At 55.3% G+C, this 27,759-nt stretch overlaps 1 protein-coding gene across 1 annotated transcript in view; it reads left to right on the top strand.

Annotated features, from left to right (window-relative positions):
* Nucleotides 1-863: 863 nt before the first annotated feature.
* Nucleotides 864-27,759, top strand: part of NCKIPSD (NCK interacting protein with SH3 domain) — a 35,598-nt gene continuing 8,702 nt past the window's right edge. The window contains exons 1-8 of the mRNA XM_061362553.1: nt 864-1,117; nt 16,046-16,158; nt 16,916-17,117; nt 20,056-20,140; nt 22,156-22,778; nt 24,813-24,983; nt 25,897-25,983; nt 26,739-26,877. Of these exons, the coding sequence (XP_061218537.1) occupies nt 947-1,117; nt 16,046-16,158; nt 16,916-17,117; nt 20,056-20,140; nt 22,156-22,778; nt 24,813-24,983; nt 25,897-25,983; nt 26,739-26,877 (1,591 nt within the window). The 5' untranslated portion in view covers nt 864-946. The remainder of the gene's footprint in view (nt 1,118-16,045; nt 16,159-16,915; nt 17,118-20,055; nt 20,141-22,155; nt 22,779-24,812; nt 24,984-25,896; nt 25,984-26,738; nt 26,878-27,759) is intronic.

Consider the following 27,759-nt stretch of genomic DNA (forward strand, 5'->3'; position numbering starts at 1 on the left):
ACCTCCCAGTGCCTTTTTGCCCAGCGAGGGCCGGTGGAAGCACAATAATATTTGTACACCTAAAAGTAGCTGGATCGACCCCGCGGCTGTTTTGCAACGTGCTGTGAAGCCGGCGCTGTCAGCTGTGTCAGGAACGTGGCGCTGGCGAGGCGGTGCTGCGCTCATGATGCTGTTGTGCAACGCTACCCTCCGCGGCCCCGGAGCGAGGCTGGGTGGGGGAATGGAGCTGCCGGAGCTTTGGCAGGGGCTGCCGCGCACAGACCGAGCCCCTGAGCGCTCCTGGGCATCCTGCGGGGAAGGGGTGATGTTGTCTGCGGTCTGCAGCTTCAGAAGGCACCCGGCAGTGATGCAGCGAGGGTGCAGCTCCAGGATGCGTCACCCGGCGCTTGCAATCCATAGGAACCCACAATCCCAGCCTGGGTTGGGTTGAAGTGACCCTAAAGCTCCTCCAGTTCCAACTCCTGCCACGGGCAGGGACCCCTTCCACTGGAGCAGCTTGCTCCAAGCCCCTGTGTCCAACCTGGCCTTGAGCACTGCCAGGGATGGGGCAGCCACAGCTTCTCTGGGCACCCTGTGCCAGCGCCTCAGCACCCTCACAGGGAAGAGCTTCTGCCTAAGAGCTCAGCTCAGTCTCCCCTCGGGCAGGTTCAAGCCATTCCCCTTGTCCCGTCCCTGCAGGCCCTTGGCAAAGCCGCTGCTGCCCCCTGCCGGGCGGGAGGAGAGGCGCGGCGCGGCCAGGGGCGTGGCGGGGAATGTTACGTATAGAGCGGGGGGCGGAGCCTCGCTGCGAGCAGCTCCGCCGCGCCGGCAGGGGGCGGTACGTGTTGGCGGTTGGGGGCGTGGCTTGGCGGTGACGCTGTCCCGCGGAGGTGGGGGCGTGTCCCGCCGGTCCGGGCCGCTCCGCGCCGCTCCGCGCCGCTCCGGAGGAGCCGGTGCCGCCGCTGCCATGTACCGGGCCCTGTACAGCTTCCGCTCGGCAGAGCCCAACTCGCTGCCCTTCGCCGCCGGAGAGACGTTCCTGCTGCTGGAGCGCAGCAACCAGCACTGGTGGCTCGTCACCCGCGCCGGCTCCGGCGAGACGGGCTACGCGCCGGCCTCCTACCTCCAGCGGCTGCAGGTGCGCGGGGCCGGGGCGCGGTGGGGCCCGGGCAACTCCGGGCGGGCGGCGGTGCCTGCGGTCCGGTTTGCGGTGACGCCACTCGGAGCAGCCCCGTGCGCTGCCCGCGCCCCTCCCGGTCTCTTCTCTACCCCTTCTGGAGCCGCCAGGCTCGGCCGAGGGAAGCGGGGCGTGCGGACAGGGCTACCCCTGCGGCACCGTGCTCCTGCCGGGGCAGGACGGGGGGTTGAAGGGAGGCAGGAGACGCGTCCTGGGGGTGCCGCGTCCGGAGAGCACCAGCGCTGCGGGGCAGGGGGGGAGCTCCGGGGGGACACGGACCGGGTGAGGGTCCCGGGCAGCAGCGCGCAGGTCGAGGCCGCTTCACTCCGGCAGAGTTGGGAGAGGAAGGCAGGGAAATACCGAGGTGCTGTGCGGGGTGGTGGTGGGGTGGGGGGGTTCTGCTCCCGGAGCGCACCCGATCCCGGGTAACGCTGGGGTCTCCCACCAGCAGCCCCGGTGGTGTCAGTGCGTAGCGCTGGTGCGGTCACCTCCGTGCCGGCCGCTCAGCACCAAGGAGTGATCGTGCTCCTTCCACCAGCACATCGGGACACCGGTACCAAACCCACACCACGCCGGGGCTGGGAGGCACCACGGCAGCTGCCCGTGCCTGCAGTGGCAGAAGTCACAGCCAGGCCGGTGATGCTGGTGATTGCAGAAGCTCCGTGGGGGCTGCTGCAGCCCTCGCTGGGTTGGAGCAGGGAGGAGGCACCTTTCGGGTGCTGCAGCAGTGGGTGAGAGCCCAGCACCCATGCAGTCGTGGGAGACAGGTTGGTTACGGCTTGTGCGGTGCAGGGGCTGTGTAGTGGGGGCTTCTGAGGGACAACGTGGCCCCTGAAATTAAGGCAGGCCTTTCATGTATGGCTAATTCACTGGGGGGGGGGGTTGTGCTTTTGGGCCTTGGGATAGCTGTGGGGGCCGTGTGCTTGAAACCCTTTGCATCTGTGAATGGGGAACCGCACACAAATGCTGTGAATGTTACAAATGGGGTGTCTGGCTGGAAGGGGTGGCAAATCCTGTGTTCCAGTGAGCTGCTGCTGCTCCTTCAGGTGCCACTGAAGTTGGGAACAGCAGCCCCTCAGCTTCTAAGTGTGGGCTGAGCTTTGCAGAGCACCCCAGTGCCACCAGTGTGACCTGTGGAGCCTGGGCACTGCTGGGCCTTTGAGCTGGCTGCTTGGGCCAGGAGCTGCCCTTCCTGCGAGCCTGCAGCCTGGCCTCACCGGAGGGGACATGCTGTGTGTCAGTAAGCCCTTAAGCTATTTACAGGAGCTGTTACAGGGCAATGATCGCGCTGAACTGCTGGGTTTTAAGCTTCCTCGGTGGCGCAGCTCCAGGCTGCTGCTCCTCAGTTTCCCCTCTGCAGTCCCCTGCTCTCTGTGCCTGTGTGATGTGACGTCTTCTCACTGCTGCCGTGGGTGCAGGAGCCTCCTCCCAGGCTGCCTCTGGAGCTGCCTCCCTGCATCTCTCCAGTGTGCTCCTGCCAGCTCCAGAAGCTTGCACATGAGGAGTGTTTCTGCCCTGACTTTACATTCATTCCTCAGATCGTGTCTTGCTGCAGCCTTAAGGCAGCGTGCACCCTGCCAGGCTGACTCCTGAGCACCCAACACAAACGCATTCACATCGAAGCAGTGCTGCTGGTGCCTTTGTGAGCCCTCTCCTCTGGCCCAGATGAAACTTTCCCAAATGCCCTTAGAGCCGGCAGCACGAAACAGAGGAGCTTTCCTTGCATCTGCTCATCCCTTCTGGCTGTGTAATTTCTGGCACCTGAGCTTGCCTGATGGTGCATGAGGCAGCAGGATCTCACTTGCTGCTCTGCAGTTGCAGTAATGCTCTGTGTCTGTGACTCTGCTGTTCCTGCCAGTTCTGAAGTCAGAACCTGCTTTTATTCATGGGAGAAGGCACCTGCTGGATGGGAGCTTGCTCGAGACTTTGCTGCATGTCCAGGATGAGGGCAAGCAGTTGTCACCCAGTTTTGGGTGCTGGGACTAACGGGTGTCAGCAGTTTGGGAGGCAGTAAATGCTGCCCCGGTCACAACAGTGGGAAACCACAGCTGATGGTGGTTGGTGCTTGGCAGGGAGGGAAGGCGGCCAACAGGAGTCCCCCTTGCAGGGGTGAGCTGTGGCTTCCTCGGCAGGTTCAGGTGAGCAGGAGGCTGCAAACAGGCGCAGCAGCAGCAGGTCCCTATGAAGGAGGCTCAGGGAATGGGTTTGGGCTGCTGTTGGTGCTGCCCTTGGCTCTCCAGGGCATCAGCTTCCTTACCCACTCCTCTTGATTCTCAGCGGGTTTTGCTGGGCGTTCACAGATACAGGAAATTCACGCCTTGGCTTCTGTGGAGGAAGAAATGATTCCTATTTATTACTTAAAGCTTGTTCTTGGCTGATGCCTTTTCATCACAAATGTGGCAGAATTTTGTACTGCAATCCTTGTGGCTCAGTGTTGCTGTTAAAAGAGGGTTGGTTTTTGTGTGTGTGTGTGTGTGTGAAAACAGCCAACAGATCCTTCTTAGAAACACATAATGCCTCTAAGAAACAAATCAGGGCTGAGCCAGGGCACCAGAAGGTGCAGATGATATGAAGTTAATTAGAAGTCAGTTGGAAGCACCCAACTTCAGTTGATGTTCCTGCTGATCTTATCCTTCTGTAGTTCTCATTGAGTTCCATTGTGGGGGTAAGAGCCATTCCAAGTCCGGGGCCACTTTGGGGTAGATACTGATGCCATCAAGCGGTGAGAGGGAAGGATGGGGCAGCAGAGTGAGCTACTCACTAGAAGGCCAAATCCTGCTGCAGCGAGGCTGATGGCACAAGCACCATTCCCGCTGGGTGGGAGGCTGGGCTTTAGTGTCCAGCTTGGTGCTGATGCTTAAGAGATGCACGAGTGGCAGAGGAATAGAGGCTGCACTGGAGCTTAGTGTGTCCTCTGGAGTCGGCTGCTCCAGGAGACCTTCTGAGGCTTTATGTGCACTAGAACACTCAGTTCTGAAAGCTTCCGTAGGAGCAGGAGGTCCCTCAGTGTCAGGAAGCACAAATGCTGAGTCTAGCAAACAGTAAGAGGCCTCCCTTTGGGTTGAGCAGCCTGTATGTTGCTATCCCTTCACCAGGCACCACGGCTGGGCTTGCCTCCTCTCTGGTCTTTGCTGCAGCCCTTTAGTGCTGTGCTGCTAAATGCCAGGGGTGCAAAAACAAGGGCTGAGTTGCAGGGGGATGTTTCCCAGTGAAGTGGGAGTGGGTTAGCATGCTGCCTGCTGCACCTCAGCTGCATTAAGCCATTAGGAAACAGCTTTGAAACTACTGTTGATAGTGTTTTCAGAATGACTTTATTTGCAATAACAAAGGACTTGTTTGCAGTGTGGGCTTAGAGCCTCTGCTCAGCCAAGGGCCTCTCTGGTGGGTCACGCTTTCCCCCTGTACCTCTGTGGGAGTGGAAGGGGCTCTCTGTGTGGGAAGCTGCAGATGCTGATGGCCACGAAGCTTTGAACCGTCTGGTGAGAAAATGGACCCATCCGGGAGCGCGGTTTGAGGATGCTCTCATTGCTGTTCACTCGATCTGCCACAGGAATAAACAGGCTGGGATAAAAATACGAGTGAGCTCGGTGCAGCCTAGCAACAACCGAAACCCTCCTGCAGGCTGAGCCCTGCGCAGCACAGGTAGCACCGGGCGGGTGGGCGCAGGAGCAGGGCCTCCCTCCCGCGCCCTCGGGCTCCTGTGGAGGAGATAGCTCAGTTCCCTGCCTCGCTGGAGAGCAAATTGGTTTTAACCCGGTTCCATTTGTGCCAGGGTAGCAAATGTACTCATTGGGTGATGCTAGTGTGGAGATGATGGGGGTGGTTGTGCAGTGTCAATGAAACAATCAGATACTCCCATCGCAAATCCCCAGGCGCTGGAAACTGAGCCTTGGCAATTGTGCTTTGTTGTAAGAGTTCCTCCCTCCAACCACGCAAAAACCAGCTTCAACCTTGGCATTCCTGAGCCCTGCAGAGCTCCTCTGGTTGCTCCTGGACGGAAGGCAATGGTCATAGTACAGCCCATCTCCTGTGCTGGAGCCTGCATCACTGCTTGCTATCGCCTGCAGGTTTGGTGGTGCTGTCAATGGGCGTGAGAGCTCAGCTGCAATACTCACAGAGCCTGAATAAGAGCTTAGGCTAAAATTAAAGCTTTATTTTGGAGGCAGAGCAGCTGGGAGCACGCTGCAGCTCAGGCTGCTTCACACACGAGAGAAACTCGGAGAACGAAGCATTCTCCTGCGAGCTGTCGCAGTAGCAGACACTATCGTGCCAGAGCTGCTTTGGGGTGAAGTGTTGTTCTTGAGGCTGGGTTACAGTCAGGGGAATTAGAGCCGTTTCTGATTCCTGTAGCTGAAGACTTGGGAGTTTTAGCCCCAAGTTCTGCAGTCGTTCACAGTTGAGGATGATTAAAGTGGAAACACGCTGATGATCTGTAATGTCTGCTTTTGCTTGGCTGTGAAGACACGTTCTCGCTTTTACTCTGATGAAAAATAAGTAGGCTTTTTGATATCTCATAAACATTGTCCTCGACAGCCATCTATGAGTAGTGCTGGTGATGGGGGCTGCACAGTGGCTGGGTATGGAGGTGTCCAAGAGCCTGCATCTGCTCTTGAGCCTGCTCATGGGGAAGTAGGTTGTGTAGCACAGGTATGTCTGTCTACAGTAACAGTGCCAACAGCAAGTCAAGCTGGTGGCTGTGCTACGCACCTGCTCTGCTAAAGGTGTCCCACCTCCAGCATCACTGTGTTCTGCCTCGAGGTTAGTCCATTGCTGTCCTTGCCTTGAACAGGGCACCAGCAGCTCAGCAGCAGGTTGGCAGATGGCTTTGAACATGAAGGCCGCATGTGTCTGGGCTTGTGTTTGGGCCCCTCTTCTCATGATCCCACCCTTGTGTTTCCTTCCAGGGTTCCCAGCATCCCAGCAGGTGACCTCTCAGTAGGGAAAAATCCCAAACAAAACCAGAGGAGAGGTTTGTATTGAAAGCAATAAACCAGAAAGCTCATGGAAACTGATTTTTGTGAGATTATTGCTGTGTGTGAAATGCAGAGAATTTATACAGAGAACACATGAGAATACAGAGCTGGGATACAGGAAATGCTTGTCCTTGGAGAACAGCGTGCAGGTGTTGTTAGTGGCACTGGAAAACAGCACACAAGAGAAGAGTAATCTCTGTGCTCAGAGCAGCCTCTGCACTGGGAGTGGCTTTGACAACAGCAGACTGTATCGTGGTCACTGGCTGACCTGAGAAGGTCCCTTGCAAGGTCTGGGGCATATTTAATCCCTTGGGGAGGGTCAGATCCCGTGATGTAAAATGGGTATTTACATCCATGGAAACCAGGTGAACGTGGCTGTGTGGTCCTGAAGCAGAAGCAGCTGCCTCTTTGTCTTCCCTACTCATGTAGCTCAGATGTACATGAAAACAAACAGAATTTTAAAGAGCATCCCAGCCTCCCCCCCCACCATGAAGGATTTAAACACTCATTCCCAGCCAGGATTATGTATTCAGCAGATGAGCTGTCAGTCTGGGTGCTGGAAAAAGGATAAATTCCAGAAGTAGTTTCAAAGGAGGGAAGGACAAGCAGCCATAGTGCGTGACTGTAGCATTAGATAGTCCACATGGATGCTGACATCCTATGTGGCTAGTGCTATAACCAGAATCTGACAAGGCTCTGCCTGCAGATTGCTGTGCTAACGGGTGCTACCTTGTGATGGGGAGGAGGTCCCGTTCCCAGGGCTGCCTGGTGAGTGGAGATGACACAGCAGAGCTACGGGCCCAGAAGGAATAATTGCTGTCAATGCTGGGGCTGCTCCTGCTGATGGGCTGTGAGAGCAGTTTGGTTCCTGTGCTGCGGCGTAGAGAAGTGGAGGCCAGTGCTCCTGGAGGAATCCGGTTCATGCTGCTCCTGTGAGTTGGCATCGGCTTGTTGTATTCAGAGGAGAAATTCTCACCTGAAATGACAAGTCCATTGAGGTCCCTGAAGACCCTCCTGTGGGCCCTGGCTATGCTCATTGCCCTCTGGCCCTGAACCAAAGCAGGAGCTGTGATGGGTCCTGGTCCTGCCTCTGGAGGAGCATCCCTTTGCTTCCCCAGCCAGTGGCTCACAGAGTTATGACCTTTACAAGAAGAAGGACTTGTCAGGCCTGATTTGTCTTGGTCTTTATCACATGGCAAAGCCTTTGATTTCAAACAAGGGTTCTGAAGCCTGTCACATGAGAAGTGGCACTGGACACCATTCACAGGACTGAGCTGTGCCTGCCCGCTCTCTTCCAGCCCCCATCGCGCTCTTGCTGTGGGGATGTTGAGCATTATTCTGGGCAAGGCTCTGTTGATGCTAACAGTGGAACAGAGCTGTCCCAAAGACAAGACCCAGCACCCTGCAGTAGGAGAGTGGGGTTGGCTTCATTTCAGCTTCCCTGTGTCCACACTCTGCCATGCAGAGCTGTTCACTTCCCTCACAAGGGAGCAAAGCTCTAATAATCCTTGTCCCCTTTAGCATCAGGCTTCAGCAGGAAGGGAAAGTAGCGTTTTGGCAGCGTGGGCTTTTTTGGAATGAGGTGAGAGCTTCATGGGTTTGTTTTTCCCTGGTCATTTGTGTGCTGAAGTTATTGAGGAGATGCTGTCTCTCCCTTCCTCCTTGGGTGCTGCTCGCTTCTTGGTTACTGCATTGTGAAGCTGTGTCCTTCCTCCTGTCCATCAGGCACAGCTCAAGGGATGGTGCTGCCTGGCTGCAAGTGTACTGAGCCCATTCCCCTGACTCAGGCCGCCTTTCCTGCTAGGGGAAGTGTGCCTGTGGGTAGGTGGCCAGCTTTGCTGTGGTGCTGGTGGGGTCTGATCCTCACGGCTTCATCCCTCCTTCCTGCTCAGGCCGGGGTGGTTGGGGACAGTGCTCTGCGAGAGGCTGAGGTTTGCGCCCATGATCTGGAGCTGCCACTGCAAGCTGGTGTTTTAGTTTGTTCAGCTGCTCAAGAGCTTTCATTACAAAAAGAATGGAGCTGTCGGACTGAGCGTGCTTAGATAACGCCAGGCTGTGGGGCGTTCCTGGTAAATCACTGTTCCGAGGTCACGTTGGATCTCTGGGAAGTCAGAGCTAGCAATTATTTCTTGCTTTATTTGTTTTTCTCTTGCAAGTAGGGACAGTGTCTTGTACAATGGAAACCTGAGGGCAGGCCCCAGATCCAAACCTTCCATTACAGTGGGTAGAAACAAGGAGATGAGGGAGGAGATGAAGCAAGAACTGCAGAAATAGACTCTCACCCACGAGGAGGGAGTCGCCTGGAAGCTGGAATCGTGTCCTGATGAAAAGGCCTCCAGTGCCCATCCATCAGGCCTCGGGCCATATGTGCAGAGCTGCTGCTATCATGGTTGGGGTGGCAGCTCCCCCAGTTCCTGGTCCTGATCCAGCGCCCTCGAGCTCGCTGGCCAGGCTGAGCTCAGCCTCGGAGCCGTGTCCTGCTCCTGATGTGGAGGGCACCCTGATGGCCACGCAGGTGCCTTCCACCCCTGGCAGCCGGCAGAAGGCAGCGGTGCCAGGCAGGGCCCCATCGGTCGAGCTCAGCGCAGTGCCTGTGCTGCAGGGGTTGCACAGAGCTGGGGCAGCTCCTGTAGAGCACAGATGCTGCCTGAAGAGATCAGGCGGATGCTGCTCACCGAGCAGACACACGCAGACCTCCGTGGCCTCTCAGTTGATGCGGTGACAGTTCCTTGCTGGGTGAACCTGGTGAATTCTGCTGTTTTCCAGGCTGCTTGGACACAGCCGTTTTCCCTGTCCTCCTGAGGACATCCCTGTGCTTGCAAGGGGATGGATGGGCACCCTGGTTTGACCATCAAGTGTGCTGTGCAGGTCAGCGGTCACTCCAGGAGGCAGGTCCAGAGCCCATTTCCCTCCAGGCTTGGCTATCCCTGAGGAGTATTTGGGGAGAAGCTCACGTATCAGAGAAGCCCACGTTCTTCAGAGTGTAAAGAAGAATTGTGTGAAAACCCAGCACCTCAAGTAAGAAGGGTGATCATAACAGTCATAATGCAGTCACTGCCGAGGCTGAGGGTTTCCTGAGCCAGCAGGATCAGTGTTTCCAGCTGAAGACATTTTCCATTCGACATCAAGAAGCCAATGTCCCTTGAAGTGCTGGGTTCTAAGTAATGAAGAGTTTGGCTGCCCCAGAATTGCCTTTGCTGACTTCAGCTGAAAAATGCATTCCTTTTAATTTGGTTTCGGAATTGATTCTGTGTGTCTGTGTTCCATGAGCCTGATGACCCCCATGGCAGGGGGTTGGAACTGGATGAGCTTTAAAGGTCCCTTCCAACCCAAGCCAGTCTGGGATTCTGTGACCTCAAAGTTATATTGGGCTCTGGTCACTTTAAAAGCTTTTGAACACCTTTAATACACTACTAAAGGCTGAGCAGAAGAATTCTCCCAGCAAAGCCCCTCTTGGCAGCATTTGGTGACTCTGGATGTGAGGATGTGGCCTGGGGAGATTCCCTGAAATACAGCAGCCTGCTCTGGGTGATGCAGCCGAGTGAGGCGGATGGTGATGGGGTGGATGTGCTATGTGACGAGGGGGATGCACTGATTGATGTAATGAGGTGAGCAGGCTGCAAGGTCTCTGTGTAAGCAGTGAACAGCCCAGTTAATGCAGGAGTCTTGTTCTCTGCCCTGGGAAGCGAGGAAAACAGGATTAGGCTGTTCTGCTGCCTGTGGCACAATGTCCTAAGAGGATGTTACCCCCCTGTTCCCATTTCTTGGTGCTTTCTGGGCAGCCTGTGCTGCTTTAAGCTACCACAGGAGATGGGATTATAACCCGCAGCTAGAGCAGTTGGCTGTTTTCCCCTACAGACAGTGTGGGACACCAGTGAATTGCTTTTCTTCACAGCTCGCCTCTCATTCCTCTATGGAGAACTGTCAGCACATCCAGCTGAGCTGTGTAGTCTTTTTTTAACATCCAAACCCCACTAAACAACCCCCCGAATTTGTTCTGGAGATAACAGCGAGTCAGCCCCACCGCTCGGATAAACAGAGCTCAACGTGCACTTCTCAAGGTGCTTTGGTAGGGCAGTGATGCTGTCAGCCTGCCTGGGTTTGCAGCTCAGAGCCATCGTGTGCTGTCCACTCCCACTGCCTGCCAGCCAGAAAGCGCTCGGGAGGCTGTTGGGGCTGCAGCTCTCAGTGCTCTGGGGGTTTCTGGCTTGATGATTGCACATGTAACAGTTGTAGTTGTAAGACACTGCTATAAATCTCAGTGGTATCTGTGTTTATTTTTGTGCATGAGTTAGCATCAGCTGTATCATTGTCACGGCAACACTCATTGCGTTGCCTGCCTGGTGCTGGTGAGTATTTGGGTGCTGGTTGCTCCGGCAGAAATAGCTGCTTTACCAGCACTAAACGTGCTTGCAGGGGCAGCTTTCACCTAACAGGCGCATTGGCAAACTGGGGTGTTCTGTGCGTGGCCACTGAGCATGATCCACCTCTGGAGTGCAGCTTGTGTCAGCCCCTCTGCCCCCTCCCCGGCTGCCCTGCATCCTCACCAATGTTGAAATGGCTTTGCTGTAGTGACCTCGTGTCACTTTTGTGTAGAGCCCTAAGCCAAAAGCATCATGAGCATCCCCTGTTTGATAGTGCTGCTCTGAAGTACACAGCTGCCAAAACCCATGGCGGGAGTGAGGGATATGTCTGTTCTTTCAGCGGTGTTCCCTCTCACCTTGGCTTTCCCATGGCTCTCCTGCAAGCAACTGAGCATTCGAGGGTTACCTTTACTGGGAGCCTGGCTGTCATACTTGTTGTTTAAATCCCTAAAGAGTGCTTTGTACCCAGGTGAAAGTGCTGAAGGCTGCTGGGATGGATGTGCCGTTCTACTTGAGTGGAAACTTGTTTGGGATTCCCATGTGGAATCCCCAGCCCAGCACACGGGAACTGTCTGGGATGGCCTGAAAATGCTTGGGAGGTGGTTGCTGAGTATCCCAGGGTTTCCTAGCACTGATATTCCACATAGCTGTGCTGAGACCCAGGGGGCCTTGTGGGCAGAAGAGAAACTGCTGGCAAGATCCGTATTATGGGAACATTATAGAGAAATTATGGGTTTTTTGGGGCGCCTACTTTGTAAGTGTGCTTGCTCCCCTGGGTCCCTGGCCTGGAACATGCCATTACATTACAGCTCATCCAGCTCCAACCCCTGCCACAGGCAGGGACCCCTTCCACTGGAGCACCTTGCTCCAAGCCCCTGTGTCCAACCTGGCCTTGAGCACTGCCAGGGATGGGGCAGCCACAGCTTCTCTGGGCACCCTGTGCCAGCGCCTCAGCACCCTCACAGGGAAGAGGTTTTGTGCATCCAAACACGGCTCACGCCGGCGCTGTCCCTGGCTCATCTCCTGCCGGGAGCTCGGGCTTGTGCCCCGGCTTGGTTTGCACAAGCAAAGCCCTTCCCTGGCTGCCCCTTCTCTTGCCCCACCTGCGGTGCCGGGAGCTGCTGCGCTGTGTGTGCAGCTATGGTGCAAGCCCCGCTCCTGGGCTCTCCCTTTGTCAGAGGAGCTCAGCCGCGGCTTTGTTTGCTCGCTGCCGAGTCAGAGATGCTGCAGGTCCGTTCCCATCTGTTTGCTCAGTCACCACGACAGTTGCCCGTTGTTTTACGTGGGGTCCTATCGTGCGGTGTCAAGTGCTCCGAGGCACGCTATCTTTGTGCTGTCAAGAACAAGTGCGTGCATGTCTGAGCCAACAGCCTGGGGGCTGGAAATTGCTGATTGGGGCTGCAAAAAGAAGAAGAGAAAGGAGCGGAATCTCCCTCAGCAGTGCAAAAACCAAACCTCAGCCCATTTGCCTGCGCTGTGTGGTTCAGAAGGGGAAACTCGTACCTGGTACAATCTCTCTGCCATGAAAGGCGGGTTGATGTTTGTAAATGGATCATTTACATCTGGAAGGGGGCGGCATGTGGATGGGCTGGGGATGGGTGCAGTGTGACCCGAGAGGTGGGTGACACAAGAGCCAGGCTGTGCCTGTGCACACTGCCGGATCAATACCCCGGTTCCAGCGGTGCCGGTGCAGCTCTGTGACAGCCGAGCTGTCCCTGCAGACAAGACTTGGTCTGTCTCTTGTTCTGTTGTGGGAGCCGGAGCAAGGGCACGAGGGTGGGAGCCAGCCCTGCCTGGGCATCACTGGGGATGCAGAAGGAGCCACAGGCACGAGGGCACCGGCTTCGACCCTTTGAGCACTAGAAACTGGGGAGGCAGAGGGAAAACCACCCCGTTTTCCTGGACGAGCCCCTGCAGAGGTGAAGCTGAGCCTGCTGGACGCTGATGGGCCACTGTTGTAAATGGGGAGGCTGAGCCCCTCCGCGCTGTCAGCACGTTTGTCTGCAAGGGGTGATTATTCTGGACTGTTGAGCAGGATCTTCCATGTGAGTGCGTTCAAGCAGCACTGGCGGAACGGGAGGGGGACTCCAAAGAGGGATGGGGACAGGGCTTCCATAGCCCCAGAGAGGCACTGGCAGTGCTGGCTGGAGCGCTGGGGTCTCATCAGCCCATGTGCAGAGGCATGTCCCATGCTCGCTTGCTGTCTCTGGGGAGACCCTCTTGTGGCGGTGATGCTGATGCTGGTGTGAGCTGGGTGATGGCTCTGCCCATGCTGGCCATGCTTAGGGATGCAGGAGGCATCCCAGAAGGATGCTGCTGAACAGCCTGGCTTTGGCCACGGGGAAGGCATCCTTCCCGTTGGCCTCAGGATGGGATGTGGAGCACCCCAGGCAGTGCTGAGCTCTAGAGCTGCCCTCATCAGGGGCAGGAAGAAATTGGTAGCAGGCTCTGGGGAAGCCCTTTGTTTGCTGGTGTTATTAGCAAGGAGAGAGGAAGTAATGATTTATTGATGCTTCTGTGATTCTCCTACCCTGGGCTGTGGAGGAAGAAATTCTGTTCCCAGCTGATGTTCCTGGCTGTAATTGAGCTGTGATTTGCTCCTGCCTGCAGCTTGCCTGCAGGATACTGGCACTGCCTTGTTTCTCCAGCACCCTGCCCCATCAGCTCATCCAGGGTCACTGCTCTGCTCCCACAGAGCCCAGTCCTCGCAGGCTGTTCATAGCTCCCAGCGTTCCTGTGCTGCAGAGTTCGATTGGATTAAAGCAGGAATCTCTGATGGGCAGCAGCCACCCCCCTTTGGGTGATGTGCCATATAAATGGGGGCGATACCTCACTGAATAGCCCTGTTTTCCCAGTGCGCTGGGCAGAAGGTGCTGTCCCGTTGCTGCACATGGTGCTGTGCCACCTGCACCAACCAAAGAGACCTTGGGGCACGTGTGGCTGGTCCCTGCCACTGGCACTCCCCTATCCCATCCTTCTGGGACTTGCTGTTTGGCTGTGCCAGTGGTGAGCTGGAAGCTGGTGAAGGATACAGCAGTGCTGGGGCTCTGCCAGCCCCCTCCATGTGGTTCCCAGCCCAGCTTCAGTAAATCCCGCTGAATTCCAGGGCTTTACTTGGTGCGTCTCCTCTGACAGCAGCGATGCCCTTTTCATGTGCTCCCTGCTTCTGTGTGAGCCTCAGCTCAGTGGCGATGAGCAGAGCTTCATCTCTGCATCCTGGAGCATGGGAGAGAGCAGGGTCCTGCGGTGAGAGCTGACTGCTGAGCACCAGCCCCTGCCGCAGAGCTCACAGGCTCTGCCCCCTGACCGTGCTGCTGGCTTAGAATCACAGACCCCCAGTTTGGTTTGGGTTGGAAGAGACCTTGAAGCTCCTCCAGTTCCAACCCCTGCCACGGGCAGGGACCCCTTCCACTGGAGCAGCTTGCTCCAAGCCCCTGTGTCCAACCTGGCCTTGAGCACTGCCAGGGATGGGGCAGCCACAGCTTCTCTGGGCACCCTGTGCCAGCGCCTCAGCACCCTCACAGGGAAGAGCTTCTGCCTAAGAGCTCAGCTCAGTCTCCAGTGCTGGCCCCCAGTGCTGGGTGTCCTGCAAACCCCCAGTGCTGTGACCCTGCTCCCAGCCGGCTCCGCTGAGCAAGGGGGAGGATGATTTACAGTCAGCATCAACCCCATCATAAACTGCAAGTGGCAAGTTAATGCTTTTTATTCCAGCCCTTGTGACAGGGCCCCATTAATAGGGGGTTGGGGAGTGGGAACAAAGAAAGGAGTGCAGCAGCTAAAAGCCGGTTGTCACAGTGTGGCTGCATTAGTGTGAAAGAGCTGTTTTATCAGGGAAGAAGCACCCTCTCCATAACAAATGGCATCAGGCAGGCTCCAGCCCTGGATTCCTATGGGATGTGGATGATGTCTTGGTGCTCTGAGCAGCGCTGCCATTCCCCTGGGAGCAGAGCACTGGAGACTTTGCTGCTGCTGTTCCCCAGAGGAAGCATGCAGCTTGTCCTCATTTTCTCAGAAAATGAGATCCGTGCTCTGAAATAACTTGCCTTTCCTTCCAGCGCGCCTCTAAATGTGTTCCAATGCTCTTTGCTCCATTTCCTTGCTTAGGTCTGTGGTTGGAGGTGGTGAAATGCTCCCTATGCCATATGGGGCTGGCGGGGGCTTCATCCTGAAGTTGGGTTCTGAGTGTTGGGTTTGCCCTGGATCTGATACCTTCAATTTGGGCTGCGTTGTTAACATTGTCCCAGTTGCTTTCTCCCATCTCTCCTTCATTTAAAACCAATAAAAAACCCCTATCCTAAATTGTTCATGTCCAAGGCTGAGTACTGCAGAGGGGCTGCTCCTCCCACCCTGGTTTCCCCCCTCAGCCTTCAGTAGCTGTTAATTCACGTTTGTAATTAACCAGCCTATACATAATACATTGCCCGTTACCAGCGGCTGGGCTGGGGGTGCTATGGAGGCCGTGCCTCTGCCCCGTGGGGAGGGCTCGCCTGCTGCAGCCTTCTAAGGCCAATTAAGGTGCATCCTTGATGAGATTCCTGCCACTCCTTGCCTGGGTAGATGGATGCTGTGGTGCAGGGAGGGGGCACAGCAAGTGAGGATGAGGAGGGTTTCAGTGCTCAACCAGCTGGGGTATGAATGCTCCGCTCCTCCCTGTCCTCATGGGCTGAGGCTGCTGGCGCTGGTACCCAGTGATGGTGCAGAGATCCCCGTCAGCCTGAGGGAGATCTGTGGGTCTGCTGGAGCCAGGGCAAACTCAGCCCTTGTTCCTTGCCTTCAGTCCCAGCAAGGTGTTTTCTTCTGGAGGCTTGTCAGCTGTTGGTATGTCCCAGTTGTGGGAGCCTGCTTTTCCTTCCTGTGCCCCTTCACTCCAGCTCTCCCAGCCCAGGGAACGGTGTCTTTGCTGTTCTTGCTTTGAGGCTGCTGTTTATTTCAGCTGCAGTAAGCAGAGTTAAACCAGCTGGCAGGAGGGATAAATGTTGCTATGACAGCTTGGGTGGAGATTTGGAAAAGGCACTTCAAGCTGCAAAACAACCATCACGAAAAAAGCAAGTGAAAACACAAACCCAGAGCCAACAGACTCCAAAGGCCACCAGGTTTGGGTCTGTAGCATCCACAGCCGTGCCTTTGTTCCCCAGCAGGGCAGCAAGAGCAGAAACAATTGAGCTTGGGGTAAGGTGGGCTTTGCAGTGGGATCTTGAAACCTCCCTGCAGTGGGCTGATATTCAAGGCTCCTGAGGCTCTGTCCCTGGTCTTCCTGCAGGGATAATTGAACTGTGGTGCTTGTAACAGTGACTTTCTTTTCCAACCATCAACCGTGAATAGGCAGACTCAGTTTGAAGCATGGGTTCAAATATGGTTCCTCTGGAAGAAGGAGGGAGAAGTGGGATGTTGCTGGGATGGGGCTCTGGCTCTGGGGGTTGTTTCTAGGCCATTACCTGGTGTGGGGCCGGCTCTGGGGGTTTGCTACAGCCTCTCATGCCCTAAGCTCTGATGCAACAGGGCCACAACCAAAGCAGTGCAGTAACACGTGGGATGTTGTGTTATTTTCTCAGGTGCTGGAGCAAGATGTGGTTCTCCAGTCAATTGACCGTGCCATTGAGGCTGTGCACAATGCGGCCATGAAGAATGGAGGGAAGTACAACCTGGAGCAGAGGGATGTCCTCCAGTGAGTACAGCGGGTGCCTGGGAGAGTGAGCGGGTGGAGGGTGGTCAGTGTGATGCCTGTGTCTGTGCCTTGGGATCAAGTGCAATGCCATTGATGTGAGTCCCTGCGCTGCGAGTGCTGCCGCATTCAGTGTCCCAGTGTTTGCGCTGGCAGCCGGTGCTGCTCCTCCTGTCAAACAGCACCCAGCAAAGCAGAGCTTTGGTCTGGCCCCTCTGTCCCTGTGCATGTAAAGAGGAAACTCTCAGCTGCATTATACCCTTGGAGGAGAAATCCAAAACCTTTCTGGATGCATTTTCTCCTCTCTAGCAGGCAGCAATTGCAGAGGCTATTGGCGCATAACGCGAGGTCCTTAATGTGTGCTCAGATAATTGCTTGTGAGGAGCATTTTGTTTTTCTCTGGCACCTCGGGCTGTGCTGGGGCACGCTGGTTTCATCTGGGTTGGACAGCGAGTCTGAAGTGCTGGCAGCTCCTGACGCTGGCGATGCAATATGTGACTCTCCCCCGAGGAAGAGGCATTTTTAATCCAGCAAACCGATGAATAAATCATGAGCTCTGGCAAAGCCTCTTCCTTCCTCCCCCAGAAGTGCTTCCTTGGTTGTTAATGAAACCAGAGTTGGTGTTTTAAGTACTGTAACCTGTTCTGGTACATGTGTATATATAGCCCAAGTGCTATAAACCATTAAAAATACCATCTGAACATTGCAGCAAGGTCACTCCCTTTCATTTGCTCTTCCTGATGTGGCCGCTGTGTTCCAGGAAGCTGATCCATCACCGAAAGGAGACGGTGTCCCGCAAAGGGCACTCCCCCAGCCCGCAGGGGATGGTCATGACACAGTCCTCCAGTGACCACCACCTGGACGTGGCGCGGCAGCCCAACGGCGTGTGCCGGACCGGGTATGAGCGGCACCACAGCCTGCCCAACACCGAGGTGGAGGAGGACGATGAGGGTCTCTATCAGGTAACAGTGCCTGGGCGCTTTCTTGGTTCCTCTGGTGGCAGCATATGGCTTGTCCTGTTGAACAAAAGGACTTTGCAGCTGAAGTCACAAATGCAGTGTTTGTGCTGCCATTACTGCAGCGCGAGCTGATGCGGTCCCTTTGTAAGAGGTCAGGGATGGTCCCTGTGCCATTTGCACTGGTGATGCTTTTTGGGACCCAGGAGGGTCTGTGGTTTTACGGTGACACATGAGATCCACGTTACACTGCGTGACTGCCTCTTGACAGAAGAGCTGCAAGCCCACTGGAGCTTGAAGGACGGTTTGAGGTGAGCAGCAGAGCTCCCTTGAGCACCTGGCACAGCTTTGCTTCCCCTTTGTTAGATCCACACAACAAGATCCTCGGTCCTGCAGCATTTCATCTCCTGCGGTTGCCTGTTTTTACTACTCAAAATATAAAACCCCCCCAAGATGCTGCTTGGTCCACATGTTGCTTGTCATGGTGAATTGCAGGTTTAGAGCAGGTTGTTTTATCTCAGTGGCACACAGTCCCAAGGTCTCTGTGCAGTGCCAGTGAGGCTTCAGAGAAGCATCCCAGGGTGGATGCAGCAGCTGGGGATGAGTTGATGTGGCTGAGGACACTGTGTGGGTGTAGCTGGATGTCAGGGATAATGGTACCAAGTGAGAATGAGCACGGAGATAGTTTTCCCCTACAGCTGAATGTGTGCACTGTGGTTTTCTTCACATCCCTAGGACAAGTGGTTGGAGGCATGGTGATGAGTTGTGACACACATTGTCAGTCCCACATGAGGCTTGTTTGACACTTGGAGAGCTGTGGGTCAGCAGAGGTGAAAGGTAGCTCTGGCTCAGGCACAGCACCAATCCCTGCTCACTACACCTTGCTCTCTCGTTTCGTTTTCCTTTGTGGGCAGCTCCTTTCTCACACCTGTGCATGGTGGGCAGAGCAAATGAAGCTCCTTACAGCCCGTTCCCAGTGCTGATTCCCTGTTGGGGGGGAGGATGTTTTCTTCCCTTCCTTCCCCTTCCTTTGGGGGGTTTTGGTGTTGTTCATCCTCCCCTCAGCCCCACACCTTGGCTGGGATGTGGGGTGGGGGAGGGAATGGCCACTGGTTGTCCCTGGTGGTTCTTGACCATGCAGGGGCTCATAGCTTGGGCAGCAGCAGCACAAGGAAATCCATGTGATGCTTCAGGCTGCACACTGCTCAGATTGGGGTGCGTGGCTCTGATGCTGGCGGGGCTGTGGGCTAGCGTTAGCTCACAGCTATTAACGTAAGCACCAGCCTGCAATAGCTGGGTTAAACTTGCATGGTCGATTTGCAAGGGCTCCTGAAGCCATGGAAGTGCTCTGGGACCACCCAGCCTCAGCTCTCTTCAACACTGCTACGTGCCTGCTCGGAGCTACGGGGCTAAATCCTGCTGACCTGGGAGCCCCAAGCATGCTGAGACCCCCCTGCTCTGCAGAGAGGGCTCTGCCTTGAGCACAGCTGAGCTTTGGGGCCAGCCTTCCTTCCAGCCATGCGGTGCAGAGGCCCCTCCCGAGCTGTTTTGGCCTCTCTCAGCTGTGCAGTCTCTTTTTGGCCCCGCACGGATCATTTTTGGGGCTGGATGCACGTATCATGTAGCACTTTACCCTGAGAACAATGCGGGGTGGATTGACAGGAGCAGGAGAGCTCAGGCTGCGTGCCTGCAGTGGTACCTCGTACTAACCCACCATCTGAAGGGGCTTGTGAAGAGGTGACCTCTTATGTGACACAGTAGAAGGTTGGGTGTGGGTGGGAGAAAGGGGCTGAGAGGTCCCTTTGTAACAGCCTTGATTCTCTGGGCACCCTCCTGTGTCTTCACTTGCCTGGTTGGGTTCAGGCATGGGCTGTGGGTGCTGCGTTGTCAGCTTCTGGCATTGCATCTTGAACGTGACATCCTGAAGATGTCTGTCTTGCAGGAATAGCTTTGCTCCCATTCCAGAGGAGATTTCTGCCCTTCCAGACCCAGGAATAAAAGGAATACATTTTTCATCCTTCCCATTCTGAGCTGTTTCAGATGGAGACCTCCCAGGGCCTCAGCCCTTCACTGCAGGGCTGGCAGCACTGACAGGTCTCAGCAGAACTCCTCTTCCAGGGCTAAAACCGCTCAAGGCTGGCACTGTGTGGTGGCTCGAGTGTTGATGCCATGCGCTCCCACCTTGCATTGCTGCTGCAGGCAGGGGGGCGTTACTGGTCAGGAGCGTTACACCTCACTGGAGTAGTCCTGGGTAAAAGTGGTGTTGGTGATGATGGTGTTCGGGTCTCGCAGGAAAGGGTGAGCGTAGGAATCTGCATTGGAGGCAGATTCCTGCTGCCTTGGTACCCCTTGACTTACAGGAGAAACCCCAGATGTGGAGAGCCAGCACAAAAGCTTCTCCCAGTGCATCTTGCTCTAGGATTGCTCAGAGGGTCTAGCCCTGTTTTCTCCCTGCATGAGCAGAAATAGCCCTGGAAGCATGGAAAAGGCATTTACATGGCTCCAGCCCTTGGCTTTGTCTTTCTGCAAGGGTGTTTGTGGCTGATGTAATGGATCTCTCCAGAAGAGTGCCTAAATACATGCTCTGTTCCCAGCCTCTGCGGGGCTATTGAGGGGAATGTGGAGGCACAGTGAGTGTGTGGGATTGCGTGTGGAATAAAGGAGGAGTAAACACTTGACAGGTCTACACAACGTGTGTGCTGCGTGCTGCTGAACACAGCAATTAACCAAGGGCTGCTTTGCCTGTCACAGGGAGGGGATGAAGCCAGCTTGAGTCCTGCTTTGTTCTTCTAGGAAGCCGCCTGTTCATATCTGTCCTCCTGAGAGAACTTCCCCGAGGGATGAGGGCTGTAAGGACAAATGCACACACGCCAAAAGGCGGTTTCATAACCGAGAACGTCTCCATTGCCACCCTCCTCTGACTGCTCTGCATCTTCCCCCACAGATCCCGGCACAGCCCCGGCGCGCTGCTCCTGTCACCCCCCCACCTCCGGAGAAGCGCAGGAGCACACAGGCTCACCCCGGGAAAAGTAAGGACAAGGCAATTCCTGAACCTCGGGCACGGATGGATACTGGGTGATGGAGCAGTCACAGTGCCCCCGTGCTTTTGCTTTGTGCTTAGAAGAGCATCCTTTCATATATATGTATATGTATCCATATATACATCCTAAATTCCTATAAGTTTTATATTCTTACATATATATGCACACGTATCTCCTAAACCCCTTTAGGTTTTGACGCTAATGACCATGAGCTGGTGGCCAGTGCTCCTTCAAACCCTCTCTGCTGTGGGAGGGTCTGGGTGCATCATGCTGGTGCTGTGGTGCTGGTGCCCTGTGGAACATCTGCCTGCTGACATGGTTGGCCTGGCCAGCACACAGCCACAGTGGTTTAAGGTCCTTGTGGGTGTTTTTCTTCCACAGCCACCATGGCCATCCCCCAGCCAGGCAGGGGCCGTTCCCTGGCAGTGCAGTGGGGCAGCTCACTGGTAGCTCTCAGAACAGGCTTGCTTTTGCCTCCCAGTCTGTCAGGGGCTTTCCTTGTGCAGTGCTCAGGTGGGATTTCCATGAAATCAGTGTCTGGTGCCAGCGGGGAGCAGCGTTAATAGCAGGGACACAGCTGCCCATGTGCTGCCCATAGGCAGGGAGCAGATAGTCAGGAGCACTTGAGAGCAGGACCACAGAGCTGGGGTAGGAGCTTCTCCATCGTCAGTGCAGTTGGGCTGATGGAGGCTGTGGTCATCCTGCCAAGTTGCTGTCACTAACCCGTGTTCCGCTGTGCTGTGACAGTCACAGTGTCACTCAGCCCATCTCAAGCTCACTCGTGTGCCTGTGTGAGGAGCAGGCAGAGCTGCTGGCTTGCAGGTAGTTAATTGAAACCTGGGGCTGGCACCAGCTTACTTGTGGGTAGTTAATGGTGTTGAGCCATGTGTTCCACTATGGAGGTAGGAGTTCGCAAAGGTCAGCTTCCTTCAGCTCATTATCTCGAGCTAATGAAGCGTGGTGGGAGCGGTGACTCATGAGAACTGTGAGGAGGAGGAGGAGGAAAAAAGAGGGATGATGAGCCCCTATAAGAGGGAAGGGCCCTGTTTGCCTGGCCTGTGCTTGCCTTAGGGTGAGCTGATGGATGGAGGAGTGGAGGGCTCGCAAAGGTGTTTCACATATCGCTGGTCCTTCCTTTGGAGGGGGAGCTCCTTTCTCTGAGAGCTGGGAGAGCCCCTGAGTGCTCTTCTCCCCTTTCAGCACTCGCATCAGCTGCTCACGTGAAGCTCTAGGTGAAGGTAACCCAGGCTTTGCCCAGGTGACTCTTTTCTTAGGGAAGGACTCAAATACATTTCTGCCCCCTGCAAATTAATGGCTAAGGTTTACCAAAACTGCATATTAGACCGGGTTAAAGGAAAGAAAAGTCTCAGCATCCCTTTGCTTGTAGTGGATCTTTTCCCTTGGCCGGTGGGGGAGGTACCAGTGCTGGAGCTGCTCAGGACTAGAGCTGGGAGAAACACAGTAGAGCAGGTAAGGTGGAGGCTGGTGAAAGCAGTGGATGCCAGCAGGGTTCACGATGAGGTGCTGGAGGTGATGAGAGGGAGAGAGTGGAGGTGTTGTCAGCTTCCCTGTCGGTGCCAGCCGTGGCTGTGGTCAGCGAGGTGTGTGGGAAACCTTCTGGGTCCTGCAGCTCCCAAGCACCGTCCTTCAGAAGTGAGGGTTGAGATCCCAAGCACAGGAACAGGCCCTTGCTAAGCCAGAGAGAAAAGACTTTTCTGTCCATTAGCCGGGTCCCTCCCTCCCTTTCCCTGCCTAAAACAGGGAGCCCTTTGAAGGGTATTCATCTCAATAGAGCACTTTTTCCCTTTCTAAAGAGGTGATTGTGTGGGAATGCTCCAGAAAGAACTGGTCCAATTTTGCTTTGAGATAAGTGAGGCAGGAAGAGGAGTTAAACTGCTCCGGCCCTGCACAATGAGCCGTTTAATGGGCTGCACCGGAGCAATGTGTGTTTCCTCTGTTCCTTTGGTGCTGTCACTGAGGCGGTTCTCATTGTTTCCTTTCAGGCGCTGTTGAAATGATCTCTGGGTCAGCTTCCAGTGCCTCCTCCGTGAGCACCACATCCCTGGATACCCTGTACACGGCTTCTTCTGCGTCAGAGACCGCGCTGCCCACGGCCGCCTCCAGCCCTGCCACCACCCCGCCGCCCGTGCCCAGCCGCAGCGTCCACACCACCATCACACGCAACTTGGACACGGGCTCCGTGGCCCACTCCCGCCACAGCTCCTCCTCCAAGGACGGCACCAGCAAATCCCCCCAGTCCAAGAGGGCTGCCCCAGCGCCGCCGGCTGAGGGGGGGTCCCACCGGTCCCACGTTGTGGATGGGGAGAAGGCTGCTCAGGTGAAGAAAGCTGCCCCGGTGCCCACTGCGGGCCTGGATGCCTTCAGCACCCTCTGCCTGGAGGATAAGAAGGCAGCAGAGTCATTGGCAGTGGAGCCCAGCGCTCTGGCAGTGTCCGTGCCCAAGACAATAGGGGCTGAACTGATCGAGCTGGTGCGCAGGAACACGCACCTCAGCTACGAGCTGTCCCGCGTGGCCATCGGCGTGGTCATCGGCCACATCCAGACCTCCATCCCGGCCACCAGCAGCATCATGGAGCAGATCCTCATCTCTGTGGTGGAGAGCAAGGTAATGCCAGGGGCTGCTGCAGCCTGGCACCGGGCAGAGGGTGTTATGAGCTCAGTGAGCACTCCTGATGTCTGGAATGGGAAGTGTGGTGAGATCCCAAAGAAAGGGAAGGTGTTAGATGGGTGTGAATGCTTCATCCCTGGCAGTGTTCAAGGCCAGCTTGGACGAGGCCTTGGGTAATACGGTTTAGAGCGAGGTGTCCCTGCCCATGGCAAGGGGGTTGGAACTTGATGATCTTAAGGTCCTTTCCAACCCTAACTATTCTATGATTCTATGAAACACACTGCCAAGGGAATCGGGTTTAGTGGCCCAAGAGCAGCATTATCCACCTGGTGTTTATACACGGTGCTGTGCTGTGGTTGCAGCAGTTTGCTGCCCAGAGAAGGGACAACTCCCAGGGCAACCCCATTGAAAAGTGTCTAAAGAGCTGCTGTATGGTTTACCTGATAGGCCTGGGCTCATCTGGAGGAAAACTGCAGGTGGATGTGTGCACCCGTGGCACTGGTGATCCACCATGTGGCTGGTGGAGTGAGGAAGGAAGGGGAGGAAGAGCTTGGCAGGATGGTGCTGGGCTTGCATGGCTGCTGTGACCACCGCAGAGCAGTGTGGGTGCGATGAGGCTCCCAGAGTGTCTGGAGAAGGAGCAAAACCCCTGCAGCAGTTTGTTCTGCTGGCCTGGAAGGAGGGAGCCGTTTGAAGCAGCAGCATAATGCAAAGAGGCATTGTTAGACATACCAAAACCTCCTCCTGGGTTCTTCAGGATTCCTGGCAAGAGCCATATGATGAGGCTGCAGGTTCCAGCAGCTGCCAGGATGTTTAATAAGCAGACACCTGACCCTGGGGGGGGGCTGTGCTGAGAGTGATGCTGAGAGTGCACTGAGGTGGTGCGTGGTGTAGTTAGAGCAGCAGGGCTGAAGAGCTTGTTAATGGATTGATCTCATCCGAGCCCATTAGGAACTTGGTGCTCAGTGGAGTCGTAAAGGCTGAGGATGAAGGATGGGAGAAAGTAGATTAGTGATAAGAGGCTGAATGGAGTGATCGTTAAAACCATCATTAAAACGCTCCTCCAAAAGCCCTAGGTTGCTAAACGCAATAAAAAGAAAGGGGTGTAGCTTTGAGCGAGGTTTCTTGGGTTCTTTAACTTCCTCAGAAGACAGCTTTAACATCCTCCAGCAGGATGGTGGCAGCTTGGATTTCAAGGCTGCCTGACCGCGCACCAGTTCTGGCACCTATTTAGATTCATTCAGTGCATTAACTGTGCAAGGGAAGGAGGTGGGTAGAGCCCCGGCAGTACGAGAGCTGCAGTAACACGTGGCTTAAACTCGCTGGGTTTCTGCTGCCAGCTCTTGGCTGACTGAGGTCAGCTGCCAGTCCTGACACAAAGGGGAGAGGAAATGGCATCCTGGGGTGCATTAGAAAGGGTGAGGTTAGTAGGTCAAGAGAGGTTCTCCTCCCCCTCTATTCTGCCTTGGTTAGGCCGCATCTGGAATATTGCATCCAGTTCTGGGCCCCTCAGTTCAAGAAGGACAGGGAGCTGCTTGAAAGAGTCCAGCGCAGAGCCACAAAGATGATGAAGGGAGTGGAACACCTCCCTTATGAGGAGAGGCTGAAGGAGCTGGGTCTCTTCAGCTTGGAGAAGAGGAGACTGAGGGGTGACCTCATCAGTGTTTACAAATATGTAACGGGTGGGTGTCAGGATGATGGAGCTAGGCTTTTTTCAGTGATATCCAGTGATAGGACAAGGGGCAATGGGTGTAAACTGGAGCACAGAAGGTTCCACGTTAACATCAGGAAGAACTTCTTTACTGTGAGAGTGACAGAGCACTGGAACAGGTTGCCCAGGGGGGTTGTGGAGTCTCCCACATTGGAGATATTCAAGGCCCGCCTGGACAAGCTCCTGTGTGATGTACTCTAGGTTACCCTGCTCTTGCAGGGGGGTTGGACCAGATGATCTCTTGAGGTCCCTTCCAACCCTTGGGATTCTGTGAGAGGAAATGGGCACCTGCACTTACCCTGCGCATTGCTGTCCTGCAGAACCTGAGCGCGGGGCTGCCCTCGGGGCAGATCTGCCACGACGAGCAGCGCCTGGAGGTGATCTTTGCAGACCTGGCCAGGCACAAGGACGATGCTCAGCAGCGCAGCTGGGCGCTCTACGAGGATGAGAACGTCATCTGCTGCTACCTGGAGGAGCTGCTCCGCATCCTGGTGAGCAAACCTCCCTCTCTGTAGGCAGAGCAGAGCAGAGCAGATGCTCCCAGTGAGGTTCTGTTTTCTGCCCTCCTTTGCCCCGTGTTGCCATCGGATCTGTGGTTTGAAGCCACAGGTTTCTGGTGGATCCTTTGCCACTGATGCGAGGCCCTGCCCTCCTGTGTGTGGGGTGCAGAGCTCCTGAGCTGCTTTCCACTCCACCTTACCAAGCTGTTCAGAAGGTCCTTCTGGAGCTGCTCTCGTGGCAGCCGTGGTATTTACCTATCACAGGGGAACATAAACCCACACCACCCAAAGATCCCAACCTCCCACAGAAACCCTGAAAGTCTGATTCTGCCCGTCTGTGTACAGGGAGCGTGATGATACAGGAGCTGCCGCTCAGTGCAGCAACACGGGCTGTGTTATGGGTGCTGGTGTGGGCTTTGCTCTGGCACCTATTGTGTATCCCTTCCCAGCTCTGACATAAGCACAACAGCTCTTTTTTGGTGTAATAAGTGCCAGTGTCTGTCACTTAGCATGGGCTGCTTTCTGTGGGCCTGCAGGGCAAAGTAGAGGGGGATCTTGTGTGACCTTTCCTCATAATTTAGGGCTGGGAGGAGATGCACAATACTTGTCAGGATGGCAACAGCGATGGAGCTGCGCTGTGACTGCAGGATGCACTCATCAAGTGCTGCTCAGGTCATGGGTTTTTCAGATGTTCGGCCCAAACACGCTGTGTGTCAGAGACACTTCTCAGGAATTCACTTTGATGCAGAGTCTGCAGGGTGGAGGTTCCTGAGCTGCCTTTGTGCTCTGCCTTCAGTTCCTCTGGGAGGTGGTTGGGCTACTGAGATGTGAAAGCAGCTGGCCTCCCTCCAGGTCCTTGCTGCTTGGTGTGCCCCTGGGCTGACCTGTTCATTCCTGCTTCCAGACAGATGCAGACCCAGAAGTGTGCAAGAAAATGTGCAAGAAGAATGAGTTTGAGTCCGTCCTGTCCCTTGTGGCCTATTACCAGATGGTAAGGTGGTAGAAGGCATCGCGTCTCACCTGGGATTGCCCTGCAAGGGCAAGGCCAGGCTTGCTGTGCCGCACAGATGTGAGACCTCCACCTGGACAGGGCGGTTCTGTGAAGCAGCAGAAGCTGCAGCCATCACCTCCCTGTTGGCTGGTGTCAGTGCTGTGCATGCAGGTTGGGTGGGAGAGCAGAGGGTGCCAGACACTTCACAGCACTACGGAAGGTGAAGTTTGCTGCTCTCATTAGCTCTGCTGAGGGACAGGATCCGCATCGCTGGTATCCAGAGGAAGGGTTGCTGAGGATGCCCTGGGAAAGCAGACAGGCTGTGACTGCTTCTCCTTTAATTGATGCACTCCAGTGCATTAGTAAACAGCTTTGCTTAGGAAAGTAGGTTGTGAGTAGGAGCCTTGGGAGTGAGGAAGGAAATCAATATTCAGTGGAAGAAATGGAAGTTGTGCCTTCAGTGCCTGTGTGGTGTTGCTTTGCCCCTCAGCTTCCTGGAATGTGCTGTTGTAGGACTCTGCGGGGGTTAGAAACTTGTCCCCATCATGTCCGTAAGTCCCCAGCTACAGCACATCAAACCGTGTGGTGTTTGGCTTTCATCTGGCACTACTGGTAAAAGCTACAGCTTCTGGGTTCACTGTCCCCCCGGGAGGGTCTGTGGCTTCCTGACAGTGGGAACTCCCAGCCAGTTGTGTGTCTGTCTGAGCATGAGCCCTCCTCTGGGATGTTGTTTCATCCATCCATTGCCTCTGCAGGAGCACAGGGTGCCCTTGCGGCTGCTGCTGCTCAAGTGCTTTGGAGCCATGTGCAACTTGGATGCTGCGGTCATCTCCACGCTCGTGAACTCAGTGCTGCCCATGGAGCTGGCCCGGGACATGCAGACTCACACTCAAGGTGAGCCAGGGCTGCTGTACCCCGCTCCCTAGGGACGTGTCTGTCATTAGGTGACCTCCAGCAGCACTGGTGGCCCCTTGTAGCCTGACTGCTCCACATGCCACTGCCTGGGGGAGAAGGGCATTAGGTTTTAAGTTATTTGGGTTCCTGCAGCTCTTAAGTGGAGAATGCATGGAGGGGATGCTTCAGTCCAGTGGTACAAGGCCCTGTGGCTCTCGAACACGCCACTAATGATGATCCTGTAGATGTCTTAAAGCACATTTTGAGCTATTCCAGTTTTGTTTCATGCTGCTGACAAGAGACTCTTGCACATCTTAAGGAAAATCTCTGCAGCTTATTGGTAGTTTTTCTCAGCACTTTACACCATGTCTTTGCAGTGTTTCTTGCTGGTAAATGAGATGTGTGCTGGTTAAAGGAAAGGACCCCCTCTGCACCACTGCACCAGGGGGGGATGTCAAATACGGCAGCGTTTGGGGGCAGGGTGAAGCACTGGTGGTGTGGTGCAGGAGTGGCACCACCACGCTGGTGCTTTCCCTTTGTGCTGCTGCTGCTTATCAGTTCTATGCAGTGAGCTTATCACAAGGTTCGTGTTTTTTCTGGTTATGCATGAGAAGCTCCTTCCCTAGGCTGAGGTTTCACTGCCCTAGCAGCAGATAATACTTGGTTATGGGACTATGACTGTGCTTCTGTGGTGACATTACTCCTGATTTAGCACTGCCAAAAATAAGCTTCATCATGAATCCATCACTAATTCATAAAGATTGTCTCTGGGTGAGGGTTCTGTGCACCATGCTCCAACAGGCCTCAGTGCCCTGCTCTGTTCCCTTGTGCAGCAGGGCTCCTGCCTGGTCTCCGTGCTGGCCAGGGCTGCATCCTCCCAGA

The sequence above is a fragment of the Neopsephotus bourkii genome, unplaced genomic scaffold (genome assembly GCF_033783945.1).
Source record: "Neopsephotus bourkii isolate Nb327-2 ecotype Australia unplaced genomic scaffold, CSIRO-AGI_Nbou_v1 NB_1120, whole genome shotgun sequence".
Classification (NCBI taxonomy): domain Eukaryota; kingdom Metazoa; phylum Chordata; class Aves; order Psittaciformes; family Psittacidae; genus Neopsephotus; species Neopsephotus bourkii.